An 18728-nucleotide genomic window follows, 5' to 3' on the forward strand; every position below is an offset into this window, starting at 1 on the left:
CACAACAACAACCACAACAACAACCACAATAACAATAACAATAACAACAACAAATATAATGTAACTGCATTTATGTCATGCAGCACTGAGTGAAAGCAACATTTGGAAAGTTGTCTAATTGAACAGCTACCAAAAAAAGTGATGTCTACATTTATCATAAACATTCACAGTTTATTTCCGACCTATTTTCATCTGTGTTTGACGGGTCTCTGTTTACTCTTAAGATGCGTTAAGATATGCTAATGTTGGTTGTTTGTGTATCAATGACGACTTGCATTCCACATTTGATCTCTAACATCACAACTTGCAATGTTGGGTTTACATGACCTTATGACCCCCTTCAGCCATAAATGATTATTCTGCACTTTTTAAGTTAAAGAATGTGTCACAATCTATCAACTTAACCACTTTTATTGTGAAATATTTTTATACAACCGTTTTAATATAAGGGAGACCTTGGATAGAGAGGTAAACATGCTAGTGTTCTGTTCTACCTCGAGTAACAGTATCTCAAACTAAAGCCCCCTTTTTTTGAGGATTGACCAATAGCTGACTACTCTGTTTGATATTCCAGATGACTACAAGCCCATTGGAGCAGACACTGACAATTTGGCTGCTCAGATTGAGGACTATATCCTTTCCGCCTGTGTTCTTGTTGTCGTTCTGTTTCTGGTGGTGTGGTGAGGACCAGACGCATTGTAATAGTGTGAGGACAGAGTTGTTCTTGTTGTCGTTCTGTTTCTGGTTCTCCTTCACTCTCCCTGCTTCACGTATCTACCAGGAGTTTAAGTCTACAGACCAGAAGTACAAGTCCAGACTGAGGAGCCGTATCTCCAACCTGAAGGACCAGAAGAACCCAGACCTCCGACGCAACGTCCTCGCTGGAAACATCTCAGCTGATCGTATCGCTAGCATGGCTGCTGAGGTAAATGGGGGGCCGTGGGGGGAGGTGTGTGTGTGGGGTGAGTGGGCGGGAGGTGTGTGTGTGTGGGGGGGGAAGAGCATGGGGGCGGGAGGTGTGTGTGTGGGGGGGGGAGGTGTGTGTGTGGGGGAGTGTGTGTGTGTGGGGGAGCGTGGGGGAAGAGCATGGGGGCGGGAGGTGTGTGTGTGGGCGGGAGGTGTGTGTGTGGGGGGAGTGTGTGTGTGGGGGAGCGTGGGGGGAGGAGGTGTGTGTGTGGGGGGGGTGGGGGGGTGTGTAGTGTGAGAGAGAGGTGTCTGTGTATTTCGTGTTCTCATAGTAAGGCATCGTGCTTCAGTTCAGCTGGTGTCTAACCAGGCCCCAACCAAACTAGAGCTCGCATAGTCCCTTAAAAGACCCCTTCGCTTGAAAAACAAAGACGTCGTAGCCAGAATAATCCAAGATAACTACATTTATCCGACAGAGATGTTTGGTGCAGTATTTCTCAATGGATTTTTTAAAAAAAAATTGGGGGACATGAAAGCGAGTCGTCTCTCGTTGAATTACAACAAAAAACTTCATTGTAGAAAACCCTACTGTTGACCAATCACAGAACGAAGGGGGCGTGGACTTCAGCTACCGACTTCGACTTTCCTTTCCTTTTTTTCTTTCCGGAACAGTCAGAGGAAAAAAACAAACAATGCGAAGCATTCGGACGCCTTGACAGGTGCTTTGAAATATACGGGTTTTACTCTAAAACAGTGTGGTTTGTGTGCGCTTCATCTCTGTAAAGGTTCTGTCTGTGTGTGACCCAACAGGAGATGGCGAGCGCGGAGCTGAAAGAGATGAGGAAGACGTTGACCAAGGACGCCATCAGAGAGCACCAGCTGTCTAAAGTGGGCGGGACCGAGACGGACATGTTTCAATGTGGCAAATGCAGGGGCAAGAACTGCACCTACACACAGGTACTGACACAGTGAACTGGACCTCTACACACAGGTACTGACATAGTGAACTGGACCTCTACACAGGTACTGACATAGTGAACTGGACCTCTACACAGGTACTGACATAGTGAACTGGACCTCTACACAGGTACTGACATAGTGAACTGGACCTCTACACAGGTACTGACATAGTGAACTGGACCTATACACAGGTACTGACATAGTGAACTGGACCTATACACACAGGTACTGACATAGTGAACTGGACCTCTACACACAGGTACTGACATAGTGAACTGGACCTATACACACAGGTACTGACATAGTGAACTGGACCTCTACACACAGGTACTGACATAGTGAACTGGACCTCTACACAGGTACTGACACAGTGAACTGGACCTCTACACAGGTACTGACATAGTGAACTGGACCTCTACACAGGTACTGACATAGTGAACTGGACCTATACACAGGTACTGACATAGTGAACTGGACCCCTACACAGGTACTGACACAGTGAACTGGACCTCTACACAGGTACTGACATAGTGAACTGGACCTCTACACAGGTACTGACATAGTGAACTGGACCTCTACACAGGTACTGAGACAGTGAACTGGACCTCTACACAGGTACTGACATAGTGAACTGGACCTCTATACAGGTACTGACATAGTGAACTGGACCTATACACAGGTACTGACACAGTGAACTGGACCTCTACACAGGTACTGACACAGTGAACTGGACCTCTACACAGGTACTGACATAGTGAACTGGACCTCTACACAGGTACTGACACAGTGAACTGGACCTCTACACAGGTACTGACATAGTGAACTGGACCTCTATACAGGTACTGACATAGTGAACTGGACCTATACACAGGTACTGACACAGTGAACTGGACCTCTACACAGGTACTGACACAGTGAACTGGACCTCTACACAGGTACTGACATAGTGAACTGGACCTCTACACAGGTACTGACATAGTGAACTGGACCTCTACACAGGTACTGACATAGTGAACTGGACCTCTACACAGGTACTGACATGAACTGAACTGGACACAGGAACTGGACACAGGTACTGACATAGTGAACTGGACCTCTACACAGGTACTGACATAGTGAACTGGACCTATACACAGGTACTGACATAGTGAACTGGACCTATACACAGGTACTGACATAGTGAACTGCACCTACACACAGGTACTGACATAGTGAACTGGACCTCTACACACAGGTACCGACATAGTGAACTGGACACAGGTACTGACATAGTGAACTGGACACAGGTACTGACATAGTGAACTGGACACAGGTACCGACATAGTGAACTGGACACAGGTACCGACATAGTGAACTGGACACAGGTACTGACATAGTGAACTGGACACAGGTACCGACATAGTGAACTGGACACAGGTACTGACATAGTGAACTGGACCTCTACACACAGGTACCGACATAGTGAACTGGACACAGGTACTGACATAGTGAACTGGACCTCTACACAGGTACTGACATAGTGAACTGGACCTCTACACACAGGTACCGACATAGTGAACTGGACACAGGTACTGACATAGTGAACTGGACCTCTACACACAGGTACCGACATAGTGAACTGGACACAGGTACTGACATAGTGAACTGGACCTCTACACAGGTACTGACATAGTGAACTGGACACAGGTACCGACATAGTGAACAGGACACAGGTACTGACATAGTGAACTGGACACAGGTACTGACATAGTGAACTGGACACAGGTACCGACATAGTGAACTGGACACAGGTACTGACATAGTGAACTGGACACAGGTACTGACATAGTGAACTGGACCTCTACACACAGGTACCGACATAGTGAACTGGACACAGGTACTGACATAGTGAACTGGACCTATACACAGGTACTGACATAGTGAACTGGACACAGGTACTGACATAGTGAACTGGACACAGGTACTGACATAGTGAACTGGACCTATACACAGGTACTGACATAGTGAACTGGACACAGGTACTGACATAGTGAACTGGACCTATACACAGGTACCGACATAGTGAACTGGACACAGGTACTGACATAGTGAACTGGGATGGTACCTCCAGGTTTCCTCCAGACGTGATGCTTGGCATTCAGGCCACAGTGTTCATTCTTGGTTTTATCAAGCCTTTTGGAAAACTCCTAGCGGGCTGTCATGTGCCTTTTACTGAGGAGTGGTTTCCGTCTGGCCACTACCATAAAGGCCTGATTGGTGGAGTGCTGCAGAGATGGTTGTCCTCCTGGAAGGTTCCCCCATCTCCACAGAGGAACTCTGGAGCTCTGTCAGAGTGACCATCAGGTTCATGGTTACCACCCTGACTAAGGCCCTTCTCCCCCGATTGCTCAGTTTGGACGGGCGGCCAGCTCTAGGAAGAGTCTTGGTGGTTCCAAACTTCTTCCATTGAAGAACGATGGAGACCACTGTGTTCTTGGGGACCTTCAATGCTGCAGAAATGTTTTGGTACCCTTCCCCAGATCTGTGCCTCGACACAATTCTGTCTCGGAGCTCTACAGACAATTCCTTAGACCTCATGGGCTCAGACCTTATATAGACAGGTGTGCGCCTTTCCAAATCATGTCCAATCAATTGAATTTGAGACAGGTGAACTCCAATCATGTTGTAGAAACATCTCAAGGATGATCAATGGAAACAGGATGAACAAGTTACAGTCTCTTAGCAAAGGATCTGAATACTTATGTAAATAAGGCATTTAAATTTTTTATTTTTAAGAAATTAGCAAACATTTCTAAAAACCTGTTTTTGCTTTGTCATTATGGGGTATTGGGTGTAGATTGATTGATTTTATTTATATTTTTTATTTTCCCTTTATTTAACTAGGCAAGTCAGTTAAAGAACAAATTCTTATTTTCAATGACGGCCTAGGAACAGTGGGTTAACTGCCTGTTCAGTATGCACTTCTGTAAAGGGCTATCTTCTGTAAAACACCCCTACCTTGTCACGACACAACTGATTGGCTCACACGCATTTAAGAAGGAAAGAAATTCCACAAATGAACTTTTAGCAAGGCACACCTCTTAATTGAAATGCATTCCAGGTGACTACCTTTATGAAGCTGGTTGAGAGAATGTCAAGAGTGTGCAAAACTGTCATCAAGGCAAAGGATGGCTACTTTAAAGAATTCAAAATATATTTTGCTTTGTTTTAACACTTTTTTTGGTTACTACATGACTCCATATGTGTCATTACATAGTTTTGTTATCATCACTATTATTTCACAATGTAGAAAATAGTAACAATAAAGAAAAACCCTTGAATGAGTAAGTGTGTCCAAACTTTTGACTGGTATTGTATTTATAGATATTTATTTTGGGGTGAAAAATGACTGTAAAATCATCAGAAATATGTGATCATGTCTCAATGTAATTTTATGTGAGGTTATTTTCAAATACAATCTATTTTTTGACTTAGTTGTAATCAATTTGTAGTGTACACATTATTATCATTATGTCCCCCTGACCATCCGCTCCGACAAAAATCGTTCCACGGCTGAATTGAGTTGCCTACCCCTGCTGTACACGCTGTCGTTCTCTGTGTTTTCTAGGTGCAGACGCGCAGTGCTGACGAACCCATGACTACATTCGTACTGTGTAACGGCTGTGGCAATCGCTGGAAGGTAGGCTGTGTATCCTGTTCCCTAGTTATATATACTACCCTGCTCCCTAGATATATACACTACCCTGCTCCCTAGATATATATACTACCCTGCTCCCTAGATATATACACTACCCTGCTCCCTAGTTATATACACTACCCTGCTCCCTAGTTATATACACTACCCTGCTCCCTAGATATATACACTACCCTGCTCCCTAGTTATATACACTACCCTGCTCCCTAGTTATATACACTACCCTGCTCCCTAGATATATACACTACCCTGCTCCCTAGTTATATACACTACCCTGCTCCCTAGATATATACACTACCCTGCTCCCTAGTTATATACACTACCCTGCTCCCTAGATATATACACTACCCTGCTCCCTAGTTATAGACACTACCCTGCTCCCTAGATATATACACTACCCTGCTCCCTAGATATATACACTACCCTGCTCCCTAGTTATATACACTACCCTGCTCCCTAGATATATACACTACCCTGCTCCCTAGATATATACACTACCCTGCTCCCTAGTTATATACACTACCCTGCTCCCTAGATATATACACTACCCTGCTCCCTAGTTATATACACTACCCTGCTCCCTAGTTATATACACTACCCTGCTCCCTAGTTATATACACTACCCTGCTCCCTAGTGATACACACTACCCTGCTCCCAAGTTATATATACTACCCTGCTCCCTAGTATATACACTACCCTGCTCCCTAGTTATATACACTACCTGCTCCCTAGTTATATACACTACCCTGCTCCCTAGTTATATACACTACCCTGCTCCCTAGTTATATATACTACCCTGCTCCCTAGATATACACACTACCCTGCTCCCTAGTTATATACACTACCCTGCTCCCTAGTTATATACACTACCCTGCTCCCTAGTTATATTCACTACTACCCTGCTCCCTAGTTATATTCACTACCCTGCTCCCTAGTTATATACACTACCCTGCTCCCTAGATATATACACTACCCTGCTCCCTAGTTATATACACTACCCTGCTCCCTAGTTATATACACTACCCTGCTCCCTAGTTATATACACTACCCTGCTCCCTAGTTATATATACTACCCTGCTCCCTAGTTATAGACACTACCCTGCTCCCTAGTTATATACACTACCCTGCTCCCTAGTTATATACACTACCCTGCTCCCTAGATATAAACACAACCCTGCACCCTAGTTATACACACTACCCTGCTCCCTAGTTATATATACTACCCTGCTCCCTAGATATATACACTACCCTGCTCCCTAGTTATATACACTACCCTGCTCCCTAGTTTTATACACTACCCTGCTCCCTAGTTATATACAATACCCTGCTCACTAGTTATATACACTACCCTGCTTCCTAGTTATATATACTACCCTGCTCCCTAGTTATATACACTACCCTGCTCCCTAGTTATATACACTACCCTGCTCCCTAATTATATACACTACCCTGCTCACTAGTTATATGCACTACCCTGCTCCCTAGTTATAGACACTACCCTGCTCCCTAGTTATAGACACTACCCTGCTCACTAGTTATATGCACTACCCTGCTCCCTAGTTATAGACACTACCCTGCTCCCTAGTTATATACACTACCCTGCTCACTAGTTATATGCACTACCCTGCTCCCTAGTTATATACACTACCCTGCTCCCTAGTTATATACACTACCCTGCTCACTAGTTATATGCACTACCCTGCTCCCTAGTTATAGACACTACCCTGCTCCCTAGTTATATACACTACCCTGCTCACTAGTTATATGCACTACCCTGCTCCCTAGTTATATACACTACCCTGCTCCCTAGTTATAGACACTACCCTCCTCCCTAGTTATATGCACTACCCTGCTCCCTAGATATATACACTACCCTGCTCCCTAGATATAAACACTACCCTGCACCCTAGTTATATACACTACCCTGCTCCCTAGTTATATACACTACCCTGCTCCCTAGATATATACACTACCCTGCTCCCTAGTTATATACACTACCCTGCTCCCTAGTTATATACACTACCCTGCTCCCTAGTTATATACACTACCCTGCTCCCTAGTGATATACACTACCCTGCTCCCAAGTTATATATACTACCCTGCTCCCTAGTTATATACACTACCCTGCTCCCTAGTTATATACACTACCCTGCTCCCTAGTTATATACACTACCCTGCTCCCTAGTTATATACACTACCCTGCTCCCTAGTTATATATACTACCCTGCTCCCTAGATATACACACTACCCTGCTCCCTAGTTATATACACTACCCTGCTCCCTAGTTATATTCACTACCATGCTCCCTAGTTATATACACTACCCTGCTCCCTAGTTATATATACTACCCCTACCCTGCTCCCTAGATATACACACTACCCTGCTCCCTAGTTATAGACACTACCCTGCTCCCTAGTTATAGACACTACCCTGCTCCCTAGTTATAGACACTACCCTGCTCCCTAGTTATATATACTACCCTGCTCCCTAGTTATATACACTACCCTGCTCCCTAGTTATATTCACTACCCTGCTCCCTAGTTATATTCACTACCCTGCTCCCTAGTTATATACACTACCCTGCTCCCTAGATATATACACTACCCTGCTCCCTAGTTATATACACTACCCTGCTCCCTAGTTATATACACTACCCTGCTCCCTAGTTATATACACTACCCTGCTCCCTAGTTATATATACTACCCTGCTCCCTAGTTATAGACACTACCCTGCTCCCTAGTTATATACACTACCCTGCTCCCTAGTTATATACACTACCCTGCTCCCTAGATATAAACACTACCCTGCACCCTAGTTATACACACTACCCTGCTCCCTAGTTATATATACTACCCTGCTCCCTAGATATATACACTACCCTGCTCCCTAGTTATATACACTACCCTGCTCCCTAGTTTTATACACTACCCTGCTCCCTAGTTATATACAATACCCTGCTCACTAGTTATATACACTACCCTGCTTCCTAGTTATATATACTACCCTGCTCCCTAGTTATATACACTACCCTGCTCCCTAGTTATATACACTACCCTGCTCCCTAATTATATACACTACCCTGCTCACTAGTTATATGCACTACCCTGCTCCCTAGTTATAGACACTACCCTGCTCCCTAGTTATATGCACTACCCTGCTCCCTAGTTATAGACACTACCCTGCTCCCTAGTTATATACACTACCCTGCTCACTAGTTATATGCACTACCCTGCTCCCTAGTTATATACACTACCCTGCTCCCTAGTTATATACACTACCCTGCTCACTAGTTATATGCACTACCCTGCTCCCTAGTTATAGACACTACCCTGCTCCCTAGTTATATACACTACCCTGCTCACTAGTTATATGCACTACCCTGCTCCCTAGTTATATACACTACCCTGCTCCCTAGTTATAGACACTACCCTCCTCCCTAGTTATATGCACTACCCTGCTCCCTAGATATATACACTACCCTGCTCCCTAGATATAAACACTATCCCTGCACCCTAGTTATATACACTACCCTGCTCCCTAGTTATATACACTACCCTGCTCCTACTCGTTATATACACTACCCTGCTCCCTAGTTATATATACTACCCTGCTCCCTAGTTATATACACTACCCTGCTCCCTAGTTATATACACTACCCTGCTCCCTAGTTATATACACTACCCTGCTCCCTAGTTATATACACTACCCTGCTCCCTAGTTATACACACTACCCTGCTCCCTAGATATAAACACTACCCTGCACCCTAGTTATATACACTACCCTGCTCCCTAGTTATACACACTACCCTGCTCCTTAGATATATACACCACCCGGCTCCCTAGTTATATACACTACCCTGCTCCCTAGATATATACACTACCCTGCTCCCTAGTTATAGACACTAAACATCCCAAGGAGCACTGTGCATAATATTGAAATGGAAGGAGTATCAGACCACTCCCTGCTCCCTAATTATATACACTACCCTGCTCACTAGTTATATGCACTACCCTGCTCCCTAGTTATAGACACTACCCTGCTCCCTAGTTATATATACTACCCTGCTCCCTAGATATATACACTACCCTGCTCACTAGTTATATACACTACCCTGCTCCCTAGTTGTACACACTACCCTGCTCCCTAACTTTTTCTTGTTGGAGTTAGGATCAATAAGGGTTTGGGGCATCTTGCTGAGTTCCAAATGGACCCTCTTCTCTAGATACAGTGCCTTGCGAAAGTATTTGGCCCCCTTGAACTTTGTGACCTTTTGCCACATTTCAAATTTTCAGTTTTTGATTTGTTAAAAAGTTTGAAATATCCAATAAATGTCGTTCCACTTCATGATTGTGTCCCACTTGTTGATTCTTCACAAAAAAATACAGTTTTATATCTTTATGTTTGAAGCCTGAAATGTGGCAAAAGGTCGCAAAGTTCAAGGGGGCCGAATACTTTCGCAAGGCACTGTATTAAATGATTGGAATGGTGGTTGTATGTATGGTGATTCACGTTGTGATTTGGTTAGGTGGAATGTTTACCAATATTGCTTCCACGTATCCACTTCTGTCAAATCAGTAGTCATGTGTATACGGGGTAGAGGTAAGGGGTTCATTTGGAATCCAACATATGACTAATGAGAGGTACCTAACCTTGACTTGCTGTGATTTGTAAATAAGGGCTAGGTAGATGTAGGGGAAGTGGGATCATGGTGATTCTGGCTGTGGCTTGCTTGCTCGCTCAGCCCTTTTGCAGTACCACAGTGTCACCACTAGATGGCAGCAGACATTGTTAAGCAGTGGTGACTTTACCTTGGTTACGAATGTAGTGGTAACCGTGCAGACTTTTCATGAAGTTATACATTCTCTCACATCAGGATAACACCACACACCAACCAGATAGTTTTTTTTTCTCTCTATCTCATGTATTCTCACATTTAGGTAATTTAGCAGACGCTCTTATCCAGAAGGACTTGCAATCAGTGAATTCAACTGAGGTAAAATCAACCACACGTATAACCTTTACTGAAATCTCTTCTCCTTCCACTCCAGTTCTGTTGAGGAGAAGATGATGCTTTGCTACAAGATGAGCTGACACGGATAGAGAAGAACCGGGACCTATTTTGTTACAACTGCAAATCGTTTTTTTATTTTCCTCCTTTTGTTGTTTTTATTTTTGTTTTGATACCTCATAAATCTGGAATATATTTTGAGAAAATGTCATTTCTATGATATGGAGCGAGTCTAGTATTTTAATTTCTATGTTTTAGAGCTAGTCTAGTATTTTAATTTCTATGATATAGAGCTAGTCTAGTATTTTAATTTCTATGATATAGAGCTAGTCTAGTATTTTAATTTCTATGATATGGAGCTAGTCTAGTATTTTAATTTCTATGATATAGAGCTAGTCTAGTATTTTAATTTCTATGATATGGAGCTAGTCTAGTATTTTAATTGCTATGATATGGAGCTCGTCTAGTATTTTAATTTCTATGATATGGAGCTAGTCTAGTATTTTAATTTCTATGATATGGAGCTAGTCTAGTATTTTAATTTCTATGATATGGAGCTCGTCTAGTATTTTAATTTCTATGATATGGAGCTCGTCTAGTATTTTAATTTCTATGATATGGAGCTCATCTGGGTATCTTTTCTGGTTCTGCTCTCTTACCAACCTCTTATTGAATGTCATGTTTGGCTTGACAACGAGTTGACAAGAGCACCAACCGATCTCGGAAACCGATCATAGAAACCATTATCGGTACCAGGCTGAAGTTAAGCACTTATTCTTAAAAACAAGGTTTTGGTTTGATGTTTATTAGTTTAAGCTATATCTTACAAAAAAAAGCTTTTGTTTTTGGCATTAGGGAACATAGTGGTGCCTTTTTTTGCCTCTCTGTGCCACAAATGATTATTTTGCTATTAGTTTTATACACTTGCTGTAGATAGAGTATATGCACTCTTAACGGGTGTATCCCAAATGGCACCTTATTCACTATATAGGGCACTAAAAATAGTGCCCTATATAGTGAATAAGGTGCCATTTGGAACACACCCCTGCTGTATATAGAACAAGCCGTTGTTTGGAGTCATTCTGAATCTACTGTCTTACATACATGCTGCACAGGTTCTTATTAAAGACTTAATTAGGTTTAAATTCTTCTGTTAAAATGAACAAATGAATGAAACTGGAGGTTCTGCTAGAAGATGTAGAGTTGCAGAGGAGTGGAGAATGAGAAAGGGATGAGCAGGGGACGGGACAGTTGTCAGTTTCTCCTCTCGTCCTTCTCTGATCGTACGCTAGTAAAAGGTTAGCGGGGACTGGAGAAGAAGGTTAGCGGGAACTGGAGAAGTAGCCTAATCGTACTTTAGTAAAAGGTTAGCAGGGACTGGAGAAGTAGCCTAATCGTACTTTAGTAAAAGGTTAGCAGGGACTGGAGAAGTAGCCTAATCGTACATTAGTAAAAGGTTAGCGGGGACTGGAGAAGTAGCCTAATCGTACATTAGTAAAAGGTTAGCGGGAACTGGAGAAGTAGCCTAATCGTACTCTAGTAAAAGGTTAGCAGGGACTGGAGAAGTAGCCTAATCGTACATTAGTAAAAGGTTAGCGGGAACTGGAGAAGTAGCCTAATCGTACTCTAGTAAAAGGTTAGCAGGGACTGGAGAAGTAGCCTAATCGTACATTAGTAAAAGGTTAGCGGGGACTGGAGAAATAGCCTAATCGTACTCTAGTAAAAGGTTAGCAGGGACTGGAGAAGTAGCCTAATCGTACATTAGTAAAAGGTTAGCGGGGACTGGAGAAGTAGCCTAATCGTACTCTAGTAAAAGGTTAGCAGGGACTGGAGAAGTAGCCTAATCGTACATTAGTAAAAGGTTAGCAGGGACTGGAGAAGTAGCCTAATCATACTCTAGTAAAAGGTTAGCGGGGACTGGAGAAGTAGCCTAATCGTACATTAGTAAAAGGTTAGCGGGGACTGGAGAAGTAGCCTAATCGTACATTAGTAAAAGGTTAGCAGGGACTGGAGAAGTAGCCTAATCGTACATTAGTAAAAGGTTAGCAGGGACTGGAGAAGTAGCCTAATCGTACATTAGTAAAAGGTTAGCGGGGACTGGAGAAGTAGCCTAATCGTACATTAGTAAAAGGTTAGCGGGGACTGGAGAAGAAGGTTAGCAGGGACTGGAGAAGTAGCCTAATCGTACATTAGTAAAAGGTTAGCGGGGACTGGAGAAGTAGCCTAATCGTACATTAGTAAAAGGTTAGCGGGGACTGGAGAAGTAGCCTAATCGTACATTAGTAAAAGGTTAGCGGGGACTGGAGAAGTAGCCTAATCGTACTCTAGTAAAAGGTTAGCGGGGACTGGAGAAGTAGCCTAATCGTACATTAGTAAAAGGTTAGCAGGGACTGGAGAAGTAGACTTGACTGGTTTGAAAAGTTTTGTCATGCAAGTGATTTATTTTGTATGTAAACATTTGTCCTCCCAATGGGTACTAGTGTCAATTGAATTAAAAACTTTATGGAGTGTGGAAAGAGACTGGGGGTCCTGGTAAGTTCTTGTTAGCACTTGTAAACACTTTTATTTAACCAGGCAAGTCAGTTAAGAACAAATTCTTATTTACAATGAAGGCCTACCTCCTGGTCAAACCCTAACCCGGACAACGCTGGGCCAATTGTGCGCTGCCCTATGGGACTCCCAATAAAGGTCGGTTGTGATACAGCCTGGAATCGAACCAGGGTTTGTAGTGACGCCTCTAGCAGTGAAATGCCTTAGACCGCAAGCCACTCGGGAGCCCGAAATCAACTGGGCCACGTGCAGTTCAGTAAATCAACTGGGCCACGTACATTTCAGTAAATCAACTGGGCCACGTGCAGTTCAGTAAATCAACTGGGCCACATGCAGTTCAGTAAATCAACTGGGCCACGTGAGGTTCAGTAGATCAACTGGGCCACGTACAGTTCAGTAAATCAACTGGGCCACATGAGGTTCAGTAGATCAACTGGGCCATGTGCAGTTCAGTAAATCAACTGGGCCACGTACAGTTCAGTAAATCAACTGGGCCACGTGCAGTTCAGTAAATCAACTGGTCCACGTGCAGTTCAGTAAATCAACTGGGCCACGTGAGGTTCAGTAGATCAACTGGCCACGTACAGTTCAGTAAATCAACTGGGCCACATGAGGTTCAGTAGATCAACTGGGCCATGTGCAGTTCAGTAAATCAACTGGGCCACGTACAGTTCAGTAAATCAACTGGGCCACGTGAGGTTCAGTAGATCAACTGGGCCATGTGCAGTTCAGTAAATCAACTGGGCCACGTACAGTTCAGTAAATCAACTGGGCCACGTGCAGTTCAGTAAATCAACTGGTCCACATGCAGTTCAGTAAATCAACTGAGCCATGTGAGGTTCAGTAGATCAACTGGGCCACGTACAGTTCAGTAAATCAACTGGGCCACGTGCAGTTCAGTAAATCAACTGGGCCACATGCAGTTCAGTAAATCAACTGGTCCACATGCAGTTCAGTAAATCAACTGGGCCACGTACAGTTCAGTAAATCAACTGGGCCACGTGAGGTTCAGTAGATCAACTGGGCCACGTGAGTTTCCGTAGATCAACTGGGCCACATGCAGTTCAGTAAATCAACTGGGCCACATGCAGTTCAGTAAATCAACTGGTCCACATGCAGTTCAGTCGATCAACTGGGCCACGTGAGGTTCAGTAGATCAACTGGACCACGTGAGGGTTCCGCAGATCAACTGGGCCACGTGAGGTTCCGTAGATCAACTGGACCACGTGCAGTTCAGTAAATCAACTGGGCCACGTGAGGTTCCGTAGATCAACTGGACCACTTGAGGTTCCGTAGATCAACTGGATCACGTGAGGTTCCGTAGATCAACTGGACCACGTGCAGTTCAGTAAATCAACTGGGCCACGTGAGGTTCCGTAGATCAACTGGACCACTTGAGGTTCCGTAGATCAACTGGACCACGTGAGGGTTCCGTAGATCAACTGGACCACGTGAGGGTTCCGTAGATCAACTGGACCACGTGCAGTTCAGTAAATCAACTGTTCTAGAGCAGACATGTAGAACAAGGAACCATGTCAGAGAAGCATAGAAGTTTGTTCTACGTAGCATACTTCTATCTGAACGTTCGACAACGTTGCGTCCCGCTGAACACACACCACCTATGCAAACAAGGTGAAAGACCCAAGGAGGGTCCATCTACATGAAGGAATGTTTGCCGTGGAAAAGCACCCCCCCCCCAAAAAAAAACCCAGGAAGTATCCCCCTTTTGACAATGTTACCTGACTTGTTACGCCTGAAATCTTGCCCTTTTTCTTATAAAATATTTTAGAGTATTGCATATCACTTCATCATAGAATATAAAACCTTCCAAAGAGTTGATGTACGTTTCCCATCACTTCTCACCAAATCAAATTAAAAGTTTGCTGTGGAAAAACCCAAAACAGGAACAAACCTCTAGCCAACTCAGCTCTACTACATTTGGCATGACATCTCATCTCTACTACATTTTACATGACATCTCATCTCTACTACATTTTGCATGGCATCTCAGCTCTACTACATGTTGCATGACATCTCATCTCTACTACATGTTGCATGACATCTCAGCTCTAATACATTTTACATGACATCTCAGCTCTAATACATTTTACATGACATCTCATCTCTACTACATGTTGCATTACATCTCATCTCTACTACATGTTGCATGGCATCTCATCTCTACTACATTTTGCATGGCATCTCATCTCTACTACATTTTGCATGACATCTCATCTCTACTACATGTTGCATGACATCTCATCTCTACTACATTTTGCATGGCATCTCATCTCTACTACATTTTGCATGACATCTCATCTCTACTACATGTTGCATGGCATCTCAGCTCTACTACATGTTGCATGACATCTCATCTCTACTACATGTTGCATGGCATCTCAGCTCTACTACATGTTGCATGACATCTCATCTCAACTACATTTTGCATGACATCTCAGCTCTACTACATTTTGCATGACATCTCAGCTCAGCTGTACTACATTTTGCATGGCATCTCAGCTCTACTACATTTTGCATGGCATCTCAGCTCTACTACATTTTGCATGACATCTCAACTCTACTACATTTTGCATGACATCTCATCTCTACTACATTTTGCATGGCATCTCATCTCTACTACATTTTTCATGACATCTCAGCTCTACTACATTTTGCATGACATCTCATCTCTACTACATTTGGCATGACATCTCAGCTCTACTACATTTGGCATGGCATCTCAGCTCTACTACATTTGGCATGACATCTCAGCTCTACTACATTTGGCATGACATCTCAGCTCTACTACATTTTGCATGACATCTCATCTCTACTACATTTGGCATGACATCTCAGCTCTACTACATTTGGCATGGCATCTCAGCTCTACTACATTTGGCATGACATCTCAGCTCTACTACATTTTGCATGGCACTTACTCGTTACTCCTAAAAGTCCATCTGCTGCTGACCTTATCCTCGAATAGAAACCTAATTGTAATTAAACATCTATAAATGACTAATTAACCTATACATGACTAAATGTTGTAGTTCAGTGTCATCGAGGTCATGAGGTAGTCACACCGGGTTTGGAATGGTTCAGCTGCCATCTCTCCTCGTCCCGAGACTAGAGTCCTGTTCACAATGTAGGAAACAGAACAAAATAGTTCAAAACAGAGGGAGATGTTTTTTTTGTTTTGTTTAACGTTGCAAAACGGCGATGCTACGACGTACCGGTAATGGCCACGATTGTGAGGTCGTGTCTACACTTGAAATGTGAGTTCTTCGTGGTAGTGTGTGTGTGGAGTGCTATGTTTATTTTGGCAATAGCAGGTTATTTCCATACCTGTGGATCAGGAGGGGGACCAGGCCTTTCAAAACCCCTCGTGTCTACACTTGACACTTACATGTGACTTCAGAATACAAAGATCGCATTAAAAAGGTCGCTTTGCGGTCTGATTATATTCAGATCTGGCTGAACACTTCAAGAGGTGGTATGTTTGGGGTGGCAGGTAGCCTAGTGGTTAGAGGCAGGTAGCCTAGTGGTTAGAGTGTAGGGGCGGCAGGTAGCCTAGTGGTTAGAGTGTAGGGGCGGCAGGTAGCCTAGTGGTTAGAGTGTTGGGGCGGCAGGTAGCCTAGTGGTTAGAGTGTTGGGCCAGTATGCGTAAAGGTTGCTGGTTCGAACCCCCCGACCTGACAAAGTAAAAATCTGTAATTCAGCCCCTGAACATGCAGTTAACCCACTGTTCCTATGCCATCATTGAAAATAATAATTTGTTCTTAACTAACTTGCCTAGTTAAATAAAGGTACAATTAAAAATTGTGTGCAGATTTGTCTTCAGTCTGGATGCGTTCAGGCTACTGAAAGTTCGTACAGTGGGAGATGACAGTCATCAGCACTCCTACCACAAGCTCCTTGAAAATGTGTTTTGGCCTAGTGTGTGAAGAACGTGTTTGCTGGCCTTATAAATGCTAGCCAGCTAGGTAATATTTAGAAAAAAAATGTTTTATTTTGGCTAACAGAGTTATGCTAACCTTTTTGCAATCCCTTTAACGTTGCTGGCTAGCTACAGAGGTTAGCTTGCTGGCTAGCTACAGAGGTTAGCTTGCTGGCTAGCTACAGAGGTTAGCTTGCTGGCTAGCTACAGGGGTTAGCTTGCTGGCTAGCTACAGAGGTTAGCTTGCTGGCTAGCTACAGAAGTTAGCTTGCTGGCTAGCTACAGAGGTTAGCTTGCTGGCTAGCTACAGAGGTTAGCTTGCTGGTTAGCTGTTGCCATCAGTTGTTGTTGTTTGTGATATTTTGCCTATTCCACCGTTTGTAGAATTCATGCTGGCATTTGAATATAGCGCTGGAAAGCAGGCCGCACTGTGGACACATTTAAATGTAGGTGTAGACAGAATGATCAGAATGGTAAAGTTGCATGAACTGTGAAGTCTAGACACAACCTCTCCTGACAAGACACTCAGAGGCAACGTGACTTCTAAAGAGCTGCAAGACTAGATGCTTAATTACTGTAGTCTTAATTAGGTTTCAGTGTATATATTCAGTTAGCCCCTGTCTCTTGTTTCTTTCTCTCTGCTGACAATAACCCCCCCCACATAGTCCTCCGTCCTTTCTCTCTCTGGACACATATTCCCCTCGTCCTTTCTCTCTCTGGACACATAGTCCCCTCGTCCTTTCTCTCTCTGGACACATAGTCCCCTCGTCCTTTCTCTCTCTGGACACATAGTCCCCTCGTCCTTTCTCTCTCTGGACACATAGTCCCCTCGTCCTTTCTCTCTCTGGACACATAGTCCTCCGTCCTTTCTCTCTCTGGAGAGATGGATTTCACAACTGGGAATACAGATATGCATCTGTTGGTCACAGATTCCTATATGTTTGAAATGTATAGGAATGAAGGATGTAGGTAATGTTGTCAGCCTGGTGTAGAAGGATTGTTGTACTCAGTTATATCACCATCACCAGCTGGGTGTCCTGGAGTTTCAAATACTTGTTTTATTTCCTGGACACAACATTTATACATTTAACAGAAAACCAGTCAGTATCTGGTGTGACCACCATTTGCGTCATGCAGTGCGACACATCTCCTTCACATAGAGTTGATCAATCTGTTGATTGTGGCCTGTGGAATGTTGTCCCACTGCTCTTCAATGGCTGTGTGAAGTTGCTGGATATTGATGGGAACTGGAACGCGCTGTCGTACATGACTATCCAGAGCATCCCAAACATGCTCAATGGGTCTGTCTGGTGAGTATGCAGGCCATGGAAGAACTGGGACATGTTCAGCTTCCAGGAATTGTGTACAGATCCTTGTGACATGGGGCTGTGTATTATCAGGCTGAAACATGAGGTGATGGTGGTGGATGAATGGCACGACAACGGGCCTCAGGATCTCTTTACGGTAACTGTGCATTCAAATTGCCTTTGATGAAATGCAATTGTGTTCGTTGTCTGTAGCTTATGCCTGCCCATACCATAACCCCACCGTCACCATTTATTTATTTATTTCACCTTTATTTAACCAGGTAGGCTAGTTGAGAACAAGTTCTCATTTGCAACTGCGACCTGGCCAAGATAAAGTATAGCAGTGTGAACAGACAACAACAC

General features: G+C 43.7%; 1 protein-coding gene across 8 annotated transcripts in view; it reads left to right on the forward strand.

The window, feature by feature from the left end:
* Positions 1 to 13091, forward strand: part of LOC112238193 (transcription elongation factor A protein 2-like) — a 41990-nt gene extending 28899 nt beyond the window's left edge. Inside the window, exons 6-11 of one of the 8 annotated variants that reach the window (XR_006079152.1) lie at positions 575 to 631; positions 771 to 925; positions 1717 to 1863; positions 5474 to 5545; positions 10612 to 12387; positions 12726 to 13091. Coding sequence is in view for 1 of the 8 variants with exons in the window: in XM_042299811.1 (XP_042155745.1) it covers positions 575 to 631; positions 771 to 925; positions 1717 to 1863; positions 5474 to 5545; positions 10612 to 10620 (440 nt within the window). In the remaining 7 variants the exon portion in view is untranslated. Of the gene's footprint in view, positions 1 to 574; positions 632 to 770; positions 926 to 1716; positions 1864 to 5473; positions 5546 to 10611 lie in introns of all 8 variants that reach the window. The other 7 variants (XR_006079155.1, XR_006079154.1, XR_006079156.1 and 4 more) reach the window with 7 other exon arrangements.
* The last annotated feature ends 5637 nt before the right edge of the window (positions 13092 to 18728 follow it).

This window comes from Oncorhynchus tshawytscha, linkage group LG16 (genome assembly GCF_018296145.1).
Source record: "Oncorhynchus tshawytscha isolate Ot180627B linkage group LG16, Otsh_v2.0, whole genome shotgun sequence".
Taxonomy (NCBI): domain Eukaryota; kingdom Metazoa; phylum Chordata; class Actinopteri; order Salmoniformes; family Salmonidae; genus Oncorhynchus; species Oncorhynchus tshawytscha.